The sequence below is a fragment of the Artemia sp. Qi Xiang Cuo genome, chromosome 16 (genome assembly GCF_049724085.1).
Source record: "Artemia sp. Qi Xiang Cuo chromosome 16, ASM4972408v1, whole genome shotgun sequence".
Lineage (NCBI taxonomy): Eukaryota > Metazoa > Arthropoda > Branchiopoda > Anostraca > Artemiidae > Artemia > Artemia sp. Qi Xiang Cuo.
The window spans coordinates 46,781,183-46,798,606 of NC_142809.1; the positions used below are offsets into that span (position 1 = coordinate 46,781,183).

The following is a 17,424-nucleotide window of genomic DNA, read 5'->3' on the forward strand; positions in this document are numbered from 1 at the left end:
AGACTCTACGCTAAAACTCTAAACTATTAACTAAAACTGAACTAAACTAGAACTTCAACAAAAACTCTAAGCTAAAACTCTAAGCTAAAAACTCTAAACTCTTAACTAAAACTAAAATAAACTAGAGCTCTAACAAAAACTCTAAGCTAAGACTCTAAGCTAAAATTCTAAACTCTTAACTAAAAGTAAACTAAACTAGAACTCTAACTAAAACTCTAAGCTAAGACTATAAGGTAAAACACAAAACTCTTAACTAAAGCTAAACAAAACTAAAACTCTAAGCTAAGTCTCTAAGGTAAAACTCAAAACTCTTAACTATATCTAAACTAAAGTAGAACTCGAACAAAATCACTAAGCTAAAACTTCAAACTCTCAACTATTACTAAACTAAACTTCAACTCGAACAAAAACTTTAAGCTAAGACTCTACTATAAAACTCTAAACTATTTACTAAAACTAAACTAAACTAGAACTTCAACAGAAACTCTAAGCTAAGACTCTAAGCTAAAAAATCTAAACTCTTAACTAAAACTAAAATAAACTAGAGCTCTAACAAAAACTCTAAGCTAAGACTCTAAGCTAAAATTCTAAGCTCTTAACTAAAACTAAACTAAACTACAACTCTAACTAAAACTCTAAGCTAAGACTCTAAGGTAAAACACCAAACTCTTAACTAAATCTAAACTAAACTAAAACTCTAACTGAAACTCAAAGGTTAAAAATCAAACTCTTAACTAAAATTAAACTAAACTAGAACTCTAACAAAAACTCTAAGCTAAGATTCTAAGCTAAAAAACTCTAACTCTTAACTAAAAATAAACTAAAACGCTAAGCTAAGTCTCGAGGGTAAAACTCCAAACGCTTAACTATAACTAAACTAAACTATAACTCTGACTAAAACTCTAAGCTATGAATCTAAGCTAAAACTCTAAACTCTTAACTAAAACTAAACTAGAACTCTAACTAAAACTCTAAGCTAATACTCTAGCCTAAAACTCGAAACTCTTAACTAAAACTTAAACAAACTACAACTTTAAGTAAACTTCTAAGCTATGACTCAAAGCTAAAACTCTAAATTCCGAACTGTATCTAAACTAAACCAAACTAGAACTCTGAATAAAACTCTAAGCTAAGACTCTAAGCTAAAAACTCTAAACACTTAACTAAAACTAAACTAAACTAGAACTCTAACAAAAACTCTAAGCTAAGACTCTAAGCTAAAAAACTCTAAACTTTTAACTCTCTTGCATTTCAATGAAAGAAATTCAAAATGAACTTTGAAAAATCAAGAGAGTGTAACTGTGACAGGGTAAACCACGACAAAACACTACTGAAATATTCCAACTCATGCATTTCAAAGAGAGAAATTCAAAATGAACTTTGAAAAATCAAGAAAATGTAACTGTGACAAGGTAAACCACAACAAAACACTACTGAAATATTCCAACTCTTGCATTTCAATGAAAGAAATTCAAAATGAACTTTGAAAAATCAAGAGAATGTAACTGTGACAAAGTAAACCATGTTTAGAAGGGACATTAAGAAAGGAACTTGCTCTGAAATGTCTTTTGAAAGGTATAACATAACATAACATGACATAGCATAACCTAACATAACATAACATAGCATAACATAACATAACGTAGCATAACATAGCATAGCATATCAAAAAATAGCATACCATAACATAACATAACATAGCATAGCATAACATAACATAGCATAACATAGCATAACATAACATAACATAGCATAACATAACATAACATAACATAACATAGCATAACATAGCATAACATAACATAATATAGCATAACATAACATAACATAACATAACATAGCATAACATAACATAGCATAACATAACATAACATAGCATAACATAACATTCCATAATGTGTCATAGCGTAGCTCACCATAAAATTACATAACACAACATAGCATAACATAACATAGCATAGCAACATAGCATAACATAACATAGCATAACATAGCATAGCATAATATAACATAACATACCATAGCATAACATAACATAACATAGCATAACATAACATACCATAACATAACATTGGGGGTCCGGGGGCCCTTTGGGAGCCTGGGGGACCTTTGAGGTCTGGGGGCTTCCTGCGGGGTTGGGGGGGGGTATGAGGACCCGTGGGGTATGAGGACCCATTGGGGTTGTGGTAGGGGACCTCATGACACTGTTCAAATGGAACTTGTGTATTATAACGACCACAGATTTTCACCCTCAAATCTTTTTTTAAAACCTCTTCTAAAATCATCTTTTAAAATGTCTCTAACTGTTTCGCCGAAATAATTCCCTAAAATGTCTAAAACGGTTTCGCCCAAATAATTCCTAAACGTAATTTATGCGTGGCCCCTTTGTTTTTGGCATCTCTGCGCTGTCACATTTGAAATTATTTGGAAACCCTTTCGTGAATCAATCTCTTCATTGCTAAGATCAAAACATTCACCCGGAAACAATTCTCTTGAAAGAACTTCAAAGATATTAATAAACATTCGCTTGGGAACAATTCTCTTTGGAAACAACAAATTAATTCCCCTTTCGTGAATCAATAATTCCCCTTAGAAACAACAAATTAATTCCCCTTTCGTGACATATCAATCAATCTTGACAGCACCCGTCCGACATTATTAAACTTCGCCTGGAAACAATTTGATTAATGATTGACAGTACCTGTCAGACATTATTAAACTTTGCCCGGAAACAATTTGATTATTGACTGACTTTAGGTCACAGACATAAATTGCTGTTGACATCCATTAATGGGAGAAAATACATGTTTTTCCATTCTCAGGGACAAAAACCATAAAACATCTATAAATTGCTGTACTGGTCGTTGTTTTTCAAAGTTTCACTGTCAAAAACCATAAAACAGACATAAATTGCTGTTGACATCCATCAAAGTGAGAAAGTTCCTGTTTTTCAAATTCTCACTGACAAAAACCATAAAACAGACATGAACTGCTGTTGACATCCATGAAAAACATCAAATAAATTGACCAACACACATAACCGTCCAAGAAAACATCCATCAAAGTGAGACAATTCCTGTTTTTTCAAGTGAGAAAGTTCCTGTTTTTTCATTCTCAGTGAGAAAACCATAAACCACGTGGTCCTGTTCGAAGTAGCACCTCCCTCTCTACTGGGGGGACAATAAAGGGTTCATATCCCGATAGTCTTCGACCATGGGCTATATAACACTATTTTCAAAAAATTATTGAGGGGGGGGGTAACTGTCCTCTCCCCCCTTGCCCTTCTCAAACGACGCCCCTGCTTTTGGTTTCACTTCTGAAGTAGAAAAGCTTGGAAGTACAAAACGATATCATCATTGTAATAGTTATTGTCCAAATTCCTTAACTGGAGGTTTTCAAGAACACCTCCCGTACGTTCCTCCTCCAAGCCCCCTTATTGATTACCCAATTAAGGTACACACACCAATATATCTGATTAGATTATTAAAGGTGGGGTTCTGGTAGTACAACCTTAGACTTCAAATAGTGTCTTTTGCTCGAATTCTGATTGTTTGTGTTGTTTTTTTCAATCACGGTTTTTCCCCTTCTAAATGATCATTTTCAGATAATTTCACTGTTTTTGTAAATGTGATGAACCCATTTTTAAAACATGTCCTTGGAAGGTATTTTGTCAAGCATTTTGATTCAAAAGGGAATAGAGGTTTTCCAGTTCATAGTTTGCAACGACATTCTTCGTATATCACTGAATCCATACCCCAGAGACTGGTGTAATTCTGTCAAAATCCGAGGGAGGGGAGGGGGGCTCAAATTTGATGTCAATTTTTCCAAATCATGTGAAAATCACAGAGAAAACTTAAAAAAAAACATACAGCGATATTAAAGGTAAAGATGTACTGAAGAAAACTGACCTGTTTCAGTGGATGCTTGAATTATGCAGGCTTATCTTAGTTTTGACCCCATTTTGCAGAAACTGAATTTTAGCTAGGGGGAGACTGGGGTGTGGGGGAGGCAGTTGCTCCCTCTGTCCCATAGGAAAATACGCCCCTGACCCTAGCCCCTTACGACTTAGTGTCTGGAGAAGTGTAATGTCGATACATGTATGTGGTTCTAGAACCACTCAGAGTTGTATATTAAAAGAAGGATTACTTATTGTTATACTTACTTATTCAAATTATCTACGTGACAATTCCACCGTAATATTCTCTCCATGCGTAATACAGTGCATCCAAAAAGGAAGAAACGCAGATGAAAACACTTCTGTAGGAGAATTAAGAAATTATAAGTTAAATCAGTATCAATACGTAAATGAAACCCAAAGAGCAGAAATTAACATGATTAGGGCTCACGACCCCTATGTCTTCTCAAGGCCAAAGCATAGTTTGCAATTTACTGAGAAGATAATTTAGATCTTTTAAATTTTATAAATTTAATAAATTAAAGGTTATTAAGATTGTAAAGAATAAATATGAGCATATGTGTATTAAACTGACAGTGCACATTCATTTGTATTTTTTTCAGTAAAGTGCAAATTATGCTCTGACCTTGGGAAGGCACAACGGACTCGGTTATCTACTGTAATTTCTCTTCGTTTTGGGTCTCATTTATTTATTGATGCTGATTTGTGGTAGTTTTACGATTGGCAGATTATTTGATAATTTGTTTAACTTCAGTGCAAAGAGTGCCGGAGAGTTAGGATCCCCTTATACAGAATTTAGTTAGAATGCTGTAGTAGCTGCCACTTTCCTTGATTTTTAAGCCAATATATTTACCTTGCTCTTCAAGCCAAGGGACAGAAAGTTTCCTATATAGGGGTTTTGGACAAGGTGGTTCTAATGGTACACTTTTTGTTTTGATCTGACTCTTTTTTTAGGAGTTATGGGTTTTATATCTCTTAACATTGGACGTGATCGTCTCTTACTAGGTTACTAGCTACCACTACAACCCAGATACATCCTGCTTATTTTAAGTTTTAACATCATTCTTTACTTTTAGTAAAAAAAAAAGTTTTTGATTTGTATACATTTGTAATCTCATATTGAGGGTAATCTTAAATTTCACTGGGACAACTATGCTTTTGATGAGAGTATGGCAGCCTCTTGAGTAATTTCTAACTTTTGCGTAACAACACTTCGAAAGGGTAATTGCTTCTAATGAATAGTGAGTCTCTTAATACATTACTTAATGGGAAGGATGGGCTGAAACACCAACAAATTATATTAGGTCGTAATTATTTGTCAAACTTATTTAATTTAAAATTCTGATTACTTAATTGCAGAACCTACGAGAATTAACGAAACAAATTCGAACGTATCAGCTCACTACTGCTTTGAAATGGAAAGTTTTTCGACGATGGTGATTTCAATTACGCACTTCTGTTTCGATTTAATGTCGTTTTCGAGGGATCTCCAGCGCTTTTTCAAATTTTCAAACGTTTGTTTCAATATCTGCGAATCACGTTTGCACAAAGTCCAAATAATAGTTATTTCTGGGTCACAGGCACTGGGAAATGGTACTCGCTAGATAGTCTTTTTTTTTAAACTCTTATAAACTTTCGGTTACTATGGGCCGTGGATTGTTGTTTAATAGACTGCAGCCATTGTTGCAACCATGATTATAAAGCAAATTAGGTACTGGGTTTGTTATTATCGGCTATTTTAGGCAAAAGCTAGTAGGGATTAATTGAGGATCATTAATAGCAATTGTGCTCTAGAGTCTTTATATTTTCAGGCCTAATATTCAAGCCTACAGTGATCTCGACCTGAGTTCTCATAAAATAATAGTCGGGTAACTTGGACTACAGCAGCTAATACTATCATGTTAGAAAAAAGTTGAATTTTTTCTCTTACTGTTGTCGAGCTACGCACCACTAATCACAAAAAAAAGAAAAGAAACCAAACCCAAAATGCTGCTTTACAGCGTGAAGTCACAAATGAAGGGAAAGTCTGAATTTGGTTTGAACGACCAGGTGACATAAGGAACTTTTATCTGAGTCAATGAGCTTGTCCGAAAGTTTTGCAATCCTTGTTTTATCCTAAATAAGCTGCTGAATTTCCCGTTGCATTGTTCATTTGGACTAAAATAAATAGTTGGATAATCTGATAAAACTAATGAAAAATCAACACAGATTTTAGGATTTTGTACCGTATTATTGGAAGAAAAGAAATTATTTGATAAACTTGTAACTTCAAATTAAATTAAAGGTAATAAATAAGGTAGTGCCCTATTTGACTTGGCACCGATCTTGGTACAGTAATATTGGTTTTACCTAGGAAAATTTGAATAAAGTTTATTTTCTTTCAATGTTTAACGAAGTAGACAAAGTCATGAGAGAAATATGTCTATTCACTTTATCAACGACTTTAATAACTCTTTTACTCCGAACTATCCTGGTGCATATTTCGATTTTACTACACTTTATGAGTGTCGTCAATGAGGCCTTTTACTGAGGGTGGTAGTTTGTTGTGTTTGAAGCACTCTTACAAATTGTTTTGAAGAGTACCACTGTGGTGTTAGCCCATTTTATTCAGATATATAATGGTCAATTACTTGCTTTTCTGTGCTACAGCATCTAAAATATGGGGATAAGGAGAAAGGGACAGTTACTTTAAGGATTTGATGAGATAAAGCCTGAATGTTTATGCTATTCGAAGTTGTTGATATTCTATAATGCATTTTGGAATAAAAATGGGCGAGAAATGGGGATAAATTTTTGTTTATATTTTATTACGTGGCCCTTTGATAATCTCCATTGAGAGATATTTCCTTGGGGAATAGATTTTCTTCTTGACTGATCAATATTTTGGAAATATTCAGAAATCAGATCAAATTTTTGAGATAGCCATTTTGTACAAAGTAGTCCGAAAGTAAAAAAAAACTATGCCTCTTGGGTGCTATGATACTCGCATTCCCTGGAGTAATCTATGCTTTGAATCTATACTAGTATACTTTGAACAAAATGGCTATCTAAAATTTTTGGTCTGATTTCTTTTGGGGGACAGCTGCCAAAGAGGGCTTGGAAGGGGCACTTACTTTCCTCTGGTCATTGTTTTCGACAGAAATACAGAGTTTAATTAAAAAATTTTAGGTGTATATAAAGTAATTTTTTAACACAAATAAAAGTATTTTCAGTGAAAATTAAAAGAAACTTAAATCGAGGAAGGGACAAAAACAAGGAGGGGCCAACCTCATTGTCTTCTGTCTATGAAATCTTTAAAAAATAATTCATAATCAACTTTATAGAGAAGCCAGTCTTGGTTTTATTGGCAGTTTGGTGGGCATAAACATTTTTCTTAATTTACAAGTAAATAAATTTCCACATACCCCACAGTAAACTTCAGCCAGCAAAGGTAAGACAGTGGTATGTGTATGTAATAAAAAAGATCTTCGAGAGTTGGTGAAAAAATTAATTGTTACCATATCAACGACCATTTTGGAAAAAGCTCCTTACGACAACCAGGATTGAACCGATTACAGTTCAATCCGCCAGCAACAACCACGGCTCTTACCACTACACTGTCGCAAAATGTTAGTCCAATTGATTCCTCTACAATTTTTTTCATTTACTCGACAAAAGATTTTAATGTTGATGCATGGTGTAGCCAGCTTTAGATTATATCAATGGCAATTTGAAACATGAAAAGGTTTTTTTTTTTAAATAACAGAAGAATCAGATGGCAGAAAAAAGTGCAATTCCGGTCCCCATACAGTGTTTTTGCAAGATATATAATAATCTATAGGTTACCGTGGCCATTTTGTCCCAATATCACTATATTCCCCGTTTTTTAAGATATATCCTTCGGCAATGTAAAAATTTATATATATGTTTTTTCTATAAATTGCCATTATGAGCCGGTGATTGTCATAACGAGAGTAATATCAGACATTAAGAAAGGAATGAAAGGCACAGTAGAAGCAAAAAAAGAAGGAATCGAAACTATTGATTTAGTGAAACCTGTAAGTATCTCATTCTGCTTCAAAGGTTTAAGTTTTGCTTCAAGTTTTGCGATGACTCAAATGAGAATTAGAGGTTATTGACCTTACAAAAATTGTTGTTATGTAACAACGTGACTATGGAATACTTGGGGCTTTGAAACGCTGAAGAAGTTTTACTAAATGTTCTCCAAGGGAATTGTCTATAGATTGTTTTTGGTTCTTTTTTGACTGACCGTATATCAAACAATAACCAGCGCGGAAATCCACTTTCTTGGGCTATCATGGTTGCAGCGGTAGCTGCAACCTAGTAAAGGGCGAACCACAGCCCATAGTAAGTGAAAGTTAAAAAATATGTTTCGAAAAAAAACTACCTAGTAAAAAATTGCCATATAACACTTATTCAGGAATGGTAACTATTATTTCGATTTGTCTTAGAAGTAAAAGTTTATTGCGAAAAGAAATCTATGGTGATTTCACAAAAAAAACTTAGACTCCTCGAAAATGGCGTCAGATTAAAATGAAAGTTGTACCATTGAAATCAGCATGGTTGGAAACCTTGAAAAGGAAAATTATAGTCCCCCACTATAAACATCAAGGAAAATCACTTTTTTGCATGGGTAGTACTGATCTGTCTCCCGTTTTTTGTTTTTTTTCTTTCTAGCAGACATAGGGGGAGACCAGGCCATTAAAGAGAGGTGTGTAATAGCTGATTCGAATGGAAATTAAATTTACTAGTGCTATTTTTAAGTGACCAAAAAAATTGGAGGGCAACTAGCCTTCCTCCCTAAAGGCCCCCCCCCCAAGTCTTCCAATCACAATTTTTAGATACCCATTTTGTTCAACATAGTTGAAAATCTTTGGTTTTGGTGATAATATGACCCTCTATAGCCTCTGGGGAGAGGACCACACGCTGTATCAGTATCGGATGTATTTATATCACGTGTATCGGTGTCATTGTATTGTTATTGGGTGTATTGGTATCACAGGTATCTAGACAGATTTTTAATAGCTCACATAAAAAATATTTCTCATATCTACGTACAGTGGGGTAATTTCGTCAAAATCTTGGTGGGGGGGGGGCCAAAGCTTGAGTGAATTTTCCCAAATCAAGTGAAAATGATAGTGAAAACTGAAAAATGAACCATATATTACCATAGAGGCTAAAATATACTAAGGAAAACTGACCTGTTTCTGTGGATACTTGAATTATGCCGACTGGGGGGGAGGGGCAAAATAAGGTCGGGGGCTGTGGGGAAAACTTGTGTATGGAGGAGGCAATGCCCCCCCCCCTTCCCATTAACAAATTAAGCCCCTTTCTACGTCCTTCTTATAAATTCCACCATCAGCAAGTTCCAAATGGCGCTAAAAACGGTGCCTTTTCCATCAAAACTTTTGGTGCTATGTCTCAAGTGGAAAAGCTGGGGCTAGTGGGTAATCAGTACTTTTTAGAGTGAAGTTTAATGGCTCATTTGAAGCCTACTGCTCATATCTACATGATGTTTATCAATTCTACCATCCGTAAGTGTGACATAGCAGTAAAAACAACGCTTTTGATATCACTTCTTAAGTAGAAAAGCTTGGAAAACATAAAATGATATCATCATTGTAATAATTATGCCCTTAACCATAAATATCAAAAGCCCTTAACCGCCCTAAAGCCCTAACACATAAATATCCAAAGCCCTTAACCGGAGGTTTTCAAGAACACCTACGGCACTACTACATTGCATTTATTACTAACACTAAAAAAACTACTAATTATACGCTTGCTTCTACTTGCTAAAAACTAGATACTGTTTTTTTTTTCTATTTCACAATTCTTGATTGAGCTTTTTTTCCAATTTATCTATTGTACCCAAATTTTTGAGGGGATACAAATCTATTTCTAATAGCCAAAGTTCGAGCAAAGCTGCTTGAAGTTTTGCTAATTCGAGCGCCACTAAAAGCGAAGTACATTTACTTTCCCCCTCTAGGTCATTTCGATTTTTTTGTATTTTGCAACCTTATTTAGTCTCCTCGACCCAGCTTTTCCAACGGCCACCAGTTGTTGTGAAGTTGTTGTAAAGTGTATTTTATGGTATTTGAGTGTTGTAGTCGTAGATGCCTTTACTCTCCCTTTATAGGGGAAATAAACTCTGGCCCTAAGGTACTTTAAACTTTGGTAGCGTGCCTTAGGCTATGACCGGACTAATGAGGCGTACCGACTGGGTATGTTCGAGGGGCTAAAGGTAGATCGTAGAGAGGTTGGCTATGATGCAATACTTTTATTCAATTAACATATAATAATTCCAGATATATACTTTCTACTGGGACTGGCTGTCCCAAATAGACCACAAGCCTCGGAAAACTACAATAATATATAATAAGATATTTAGACACTTACAATGATTCGAAAATATTCCAAGGTATTTCTAAATCAACGGACCAGAGGTCAGTACGGCATAAAGTTAGTATCAGTCTACCCCTTCCGATAAAATATATCTTTTATAAATTTCATCAACCACATCTTCCTTTAACCAACCGACGCAATTAGCTAGGAAGTGGTATTTCTCAATTTCCCGTTAAGCAGAAACTTGGGATGATATATTCCTTATCTTAATAAAAAGTGGTATTTTGAAACTTTGTATTTGCATCTTAATATATTTTTACTAAATTAATAATTAACTAAATTAGAAAGCTTTACCATATATATATATATATATATATATATATATATATATATATATATATATATATATATATATATATATATATATATATATATATATATATATATATATATATATATATATATATATATATATATATATATATATATATATATATATATATATATATATATATATATATATATATATATATATATATATATATATATATATATATATATATATATATATATATATATATATATATATATATATATATATATATATATATATATATATGTAAGTCTTTTCAAAGATATTTTTGTACATAAATAATAATCGTATACCAGCGATAATATTTAAACCCACACCTCCAAAGACACTAGTAGCTAACACCAGCGACTTGGACCACTCGTCCATGCTGCCTCTCATAACTATATTTGTGAATCCGCGTTGCAGCAGTAGCTAGCAACCTAGTTTTAATAAGAAACAATTGTGCAGTAGCGTAAGACTAATATTTTGATATTTCTTTTTTTCAAGTTTCTTTTTAACAAAATGGAGGAAAAAAACAAATTAAACCAATAAAAACCAGATTTTAGAAAGAATAAGAAGAAAAAAGAATGATTAGGAGTGAGAAGAAAGATCTAGGAAGAGAGGACGACTATATAACCCCTTTAATTTTATTGATATGACGACAGTTTTTACATTGATTTCAGTTCTAAAATTATTGAAGAAAAAATATATTAAATTTTATTAAATGAAATGAGGACAAAAATAGAACTTATGATTTGGCACAGTGAGGACATTTTGACAAAAACAACTGATAGTGTGTGACTGAGAATCTTTAAGTTGTGACTTAACTATAAGGGTTTCAGTTCACACTATTACCTTTTCGGCAGCATTACGTCATAGCTTTTAGATTAGATATTGACTGATGACTTGTGACGTACTCTTGTGCCGTATGACGACGAAAACTGAGCTTGAGACCCAATTTGTAAAAAACGTGAAAACCAACTTTAGTTACAAAGCACAGTAAATATAGATAGATGCACAATTATCTAGCTTAAGTTTATGATTTACATTGACTTATATTAATAACTTAATATTGAGGAAGAAACTCTGTTTTCGAGTAATTTATAAATCATTTAAAGAAGAAAAAACAATCAATTAAGCTTCCTATATTCTATTGAGCTGCTGAAAATATTGGCAAACAAAATGGCTCAGTATGATAATCAATTTTACCCACAAGAACCAGTAAATTATGGATGGGGAGATCCAAATCAGTCAGTGTATGGTGACCAGGGTTCATATTCAATAGATTTTCAAAGTTTTGACTATGATCAAGCAAAAACCAGTAATAGTATATACCCAAAACAAGATATTCAGTTTCGACAGACTTCTCAACCAGAATCTCAAATACAGGACTTAGAAGATGAGCCATCCTTGCTTGAAGAACTAGGAATTAATCCAGATCATATTGTTCAGAAAACCCTTGCCGTGTTAAATCCATTCAAACAAACCGATCCTCAGATATTACAAGATACAGATTTAGCTGGTCCTCTAGTATTTTGTTTGCTCTTTGGAGCGTGCTTGTCATTGTCAGGAAAAGTTCATTTTAGTTTCATTTATGGCATAGGAGTTTCTGGCTGTTTGGGAATGTATTGCCTCTTAAAGCTAATGGCAAGCATTGGACCTTCCCTTGGTGTCACAATTTCAGTCCTAGGGTATTGTCTTTTACCAATGGTTGGACTGGCTGCCATGGGTATAGTGCTGTCATTGAAAGTTATGATTGGTTTCATCATAACTGGAATATGTGTTTTTTGGTGTGCTGTTTCGTCATCAAAACTTTTTGTTACTGCACTTGGTATGGAGAAGCAGCAGACCTTGGTGGCTTATCCATGTGCATTGCTTTATGGTATTTTTGGACTTTTAGTTGTTTTTTGATTTATATTTATCGGAAAAAATGTTTCTGTTTTCAATTTTCCCTATTAAAAGTTTAAAAAAATACAATTCTAATGCAAGTTTATTTTATTGGGTTTTGTAACATGAATATATGAAATTATAAGCTTTTATGTTTAAAAAAAACAGTCTTATTTGAGAGTTCGTTTGGTAAACACCTTATTTTTGGGATATAACCTATTAATGCAGTAAGCTTCAACTTGTGTGATTTCCCTATGGACTTTCGTTGAAATTTCAATCATAATCGGATTATCTTCATTTCAATATATATAGGTCAGTTGTATTTTCCTGGCTAAGTGGACGTGCGTTAGGTTGAGAATTCTTTGTCCCAAAAGGCACGGGTTCGATCCCTGGCGTGGCCAGTTATTTGGGTTTGGGACGCGGGTCACTGGTGTGACTCAGTAAGCTTAGCCAGAGTCGACCCAGCTATAAATGGGTACCAGGAGAAATCTGGGGAAGGTAAGCTGGAAAGGTGTGCGAGAGCACAGGATGGCTGGCCCTCAGCCCCCGGTTGCACTTCCTGGCTGAGGGCCATGAAACGGAGATCACTACCGCCGGCTTGGACCTTAAGAGTGTAGTGCCGTCACACTTAGTTTTTTTTACTTACTTTTTACAGTTTTATCATTAGTAGAAACGTGGCTGTTCATTTTTTTTCGCCAGGGGATCGCATCAAACCAATGGTCCAAGAATATCGTAAGATGATTCGTTCGAACAGATTTTAAAAGTTATAGTGCCCTTTTAAAGTGACCAAAAATATTGGAGGGCAACTAGTCCCCCTCCTACGCACTATTCCCCTGAGTCACCCGAAAAAAACTTTGATATATCCATTTACTTATGCTTACTTTAGCTGGAAGATCGAATAAGTGTGCCTCTGAACAGGGTCATATCCAGGATTTTTTTTTCGGGGGGGGGGGGGAGGGCTACGAAATAAATTTATTTGTTTTTAGGGAATACAAAAAATTTTTAAAAACGCGTCAAAAATTGTTTATAAACATTTTCTTACGTTTTTACGAGTCGAGCAAACATTTTTTTTTGTTTATAATAAAGAACGAATATAAAGTTATTATAAAAGGCTATTCGATATATCAAACAGTTCGTGGTAACAAACTGTATAGTAAGAGCGATTCGTCTCAATATTAACCAAAACTCTAAAAACAGAATTTTAATAGCAATGGATACATCCAAAGAATTAGCTTTTTACCCTGGTTTTAAATATATAAGTTTTATCAAGTTTACTCACATCCATCAAAAGTTACGAGCCTGAAAAAATTCGCCTTATTGTCAAAAAATGAGAGAAACGAACTCCAAAAGTCATAGAATCTTAACGAAAATCCCACTATCAGATTCAGCGTATCAGAAAACTTTACATTAGAGCTTTCAAGCTCCTATCTACAAAATATGGAATTTTGTATTTTTTGCCAGAAAAAAGATCACGGATGCGTGTTTATTTGTTTGTATTTTTTTTAACGGGGTGATCTTGTCGACCCAGCAGTCCTAGAATATTGGAAGATGTCTTATTTGAACAGACATTAAAATTAGTAGTGCCTTTTTTAATCAAAAACAAAAAATTAAAATAGAATCGCTTTTTAAAAAAACATCATTTTTTATGTCTTTTCGCACTGCAGTCTTTTCAAAGATATTTGATTTTTTTTATTACATAAGGAATCATGCCAAAGTTTGATCAATGATTCCATAATCGTAGGTTGTAGCCAGGTCGTCTCTTATTATTCCAATTAATAAAAAGCTATAGGATTTTTCCTGTTTGTAATTATAAAACATTTTGTGGTAACAAACTTTATAGGAAGAGCGACTCGTCTCAATAGAAACCAAAACACTAAAAAACAGAATTTTCTGCAAGAAAAGAATCATGCAAGAAGAAAGATCACGGATGCGTGTTTATTTTTCCGGGTTGCAGCGGTATCTAGCAACCTAGTAAGAGACGATCACGTCCAATGTTAAGAAATATAAAAACCCATTACTCCTAAGAAAATATTCAGATCAAAACAAGAAGTAAACTATTAGAACCACCTTGTCCAAAGCTTCTATATAACAAACTTACCGTCCTTGGCTTGAATAACAAAGAAAATATATTTGCTTGAAAATCAAGAAAATTGACTTTAACCACGTTATTCTCCACAAATGGCATCTTATTTTCTTTCTTCTTTTCTACAGATAGCTTGGCACTGGAACATCATAGAGAGTTGTTCAATGCCTCATTTTAAAGGAAATTAAATGAGTTAAAAACTTTTTGTAATTAAAACAAATTATTTTTAAAACAGGATAAATTTTCCCACTAAAAACTGTATTTTTGATGTCTTTTCATACTGCTGTCTTTTCAAAGATATTTGATTTTGTAAGCAATCAAACAGTTTGTGGTAAAGTTGTTAACTTTATATTCAATAGATAGTTTGGCACTGGAATTATAATGCTGTCTGCTGACTGCTGTCTTTTCAAAGATATTTGATTTTGTAAGCAATCAAACAGTTTGTGGTAAAGTTGGTAAACTTTATATTCAATAGATAGTTTGGCACTGGAATTATAATATTTATAGTTATAATAAAGAACAACCTCTTGCCCATATTAATTTATATTTAAGTTACTATATTTAGCAAGGAGGTAGCTAAACCGAGTTTCTTTCATAAACTTTAAATTTAAGAGATACTACTTTAAATTCAATATATTAAAAATTCTCTCCGGTGGACAATCGAACCCCAGTCCTCCGCGTGACAGACAGGTGCCACTGTACTAACAGAGAATTATAATATAAAAGCTACATATGAGTCTTGATATTAATATTCATTAATACATCTTTGTGCAAGTTAATTTGTGCATGTTAGTAACTGAAACTCTAAAAAATGAAATTTTGATGCCAGTAAATAGTAAATACATCAAAAGAATCGGATTTTTATGTTGATTTTAAATTTATAAGTTTCATGAAGTTTCGTTTTACCCATCAACAGTTATGAGACTTATAAAATTTGCCTTTTTTCGAAAAAATACATCCGAGCAATAATTTGAATCATTTAATTCAAGCTAGAAATATACCTTAAAATTTAAAAATTAGTTTGATTTTTGGTTAGGTTCCCAACTACCCAACTCAATTTTTATTTTATTTAGTTTTCAGTTCAAAATTGCTAAAGTTATTATGTAAACTGCAAAAATATTTATTGTATCTTAGAAATAATTTTAATCTAATAATTAAAACTAGAAAAACACCTTAAAATTTAAAAATTAGTTTGTTTTGTTAGTTTCTCGCTACTCAACCCCTGACTTAAGTAATAACCGAACAGAATCGAATATACAATGAATGTTCAAAACAAATTGAAACAACATTGAAACAAACAAATTGAAGGGCTATGGGTGTGGGGGGGATTCATCCTTAAAGACCTAGTTTCCTAAACGTTCAACTACGTGGAACAAAATGGCTATCTAAAAATTTAGATTGGATGTGTTTGAGGAAAAGGTAGGCGTGAAAAGGTAGGGAAATCATCTATATTTGTTTTAAACTTGTATTATTTCGTAGCTTAATTTCAGTTTGTCTTAGCTTTAATATTACTCTTTAATTTTCTTTTTAAAGACTCCTTCTTTTTAAGGTCTTTAATGACATGCCTAAGAAAATGCTATTCAGTCAAAAAAAAAAATCAATCAAAACATGAGAAAAGCATCCATTAATCAAAACCAAATTGCAATACTACGGCGTGTTCTAGGCTATAGTTTTCTCGATGGGCCACCCCTCAAAATCACAATCGGTTTCAGTCTGTAGATACGGCTAAGATTGTGAAATGTGATGGACGGTTCACCTCGAAACCACTATGGGGGTGCACACAAAAGATTTCAGTTTCAGAGTTTCTAGACTTAAGTTGAGGTTTCTCAGAGAGTGGAGACCCTTAACTATAATATCAATGTCTGCCATTTATAGGTACTTCTGCTAATTATTCTTTAGAAAATTTCCTTTATTGCAGTTACTTTACAGCCATTTAGGTATTCTTGTTGTGGAATCCCCAACAAAACATTCCCCCCCTCCCCATTTTTAGTACACTTTTTGATACGTAGCGTGAGGTAGAAATAATTATAATCTTGCCAATAAAACTCTTTAGGACGTTGACTTGACACCAAAAATAATTTGGAACCATAAATTTTGATATTTTTATAGCTTAAATAATACACCAAGTAACCACGTCAACAACCAACCCCGTAAACAATATAAAAACCGATGTTTGAATATGGAAGCAGAATTGCTATCTACCAATGTCCTACTTATGTTGCAACTATTTGTTTTTGCGTTTCAGATGCTATTAAATCTACTTGTATGGTACATGCTGTAATAATATAAGTTTTAAAAGATTGTCTAACATTAAATCATATTTTAGACTATTTTTAAATTTGTTTGGTAAAAATGAAATTTGAAAATTACATTGAGAAATTGAAATAGAACCTACCTATCAGTCATTGTATGAGAATGTTGTCACTTGTCTTGTTCCAGAAAGATGTAAACGAACCCAGAAATAAGTAGATTGGAAGTAGAAACACTATCAAATATAAGTAGAATATAAGTAGTTTATGCATAAATTGTTTGAAGAACTTGGATAAGAAATTAAACTTTCTGAGGCCCACATAAGGCTTTTTTCAGACAAATGACTTTAATTGTAACAGCTCAAAAACTGAAAGGGTTAACATCACATAAAATACTGGCTTCCTGAGCCAAATGCAGTCGGACCAAAAATATTTCAAATACTTCTGTCTGTAAAGGTGGAATTTTCTTACAAACACTGCTTCTTATTTCAAATCTAAAGGGAAAATAGTCATCTGTCTTAGAATTCTTAAGCTGTTGTGTCTGATTTCACCGACTTCAAACACTTTTTAGCGAATCGTCGACGACCAGGTA

At 33.4% G+C, this 17,424-nt stretch overlaps 1 protein-coding gene across 1 annotated transcript; it reads left to right on the plus strand.

Moving 5' to 3' along the window:
* Positions 1-11,750: 11,750 nt before the first annotated feature.
* On the plus strand, positions 11,751-12,524 carry Yip1d1 (Yip1 domain-containing 1). The gene has a single exon (XM_089102119.1). The coding sequence runs from the start codon at positions 11,796-11,798 to the stop codon at positions 12,522-12,524; it is 729 nt and encodes a 242-aa protein (XP_088958245.1). The 5' UTR covers positions 11,751-11,795.
* Positions 12,525-17,424: the final 4,900 nt, after the last annotated feature.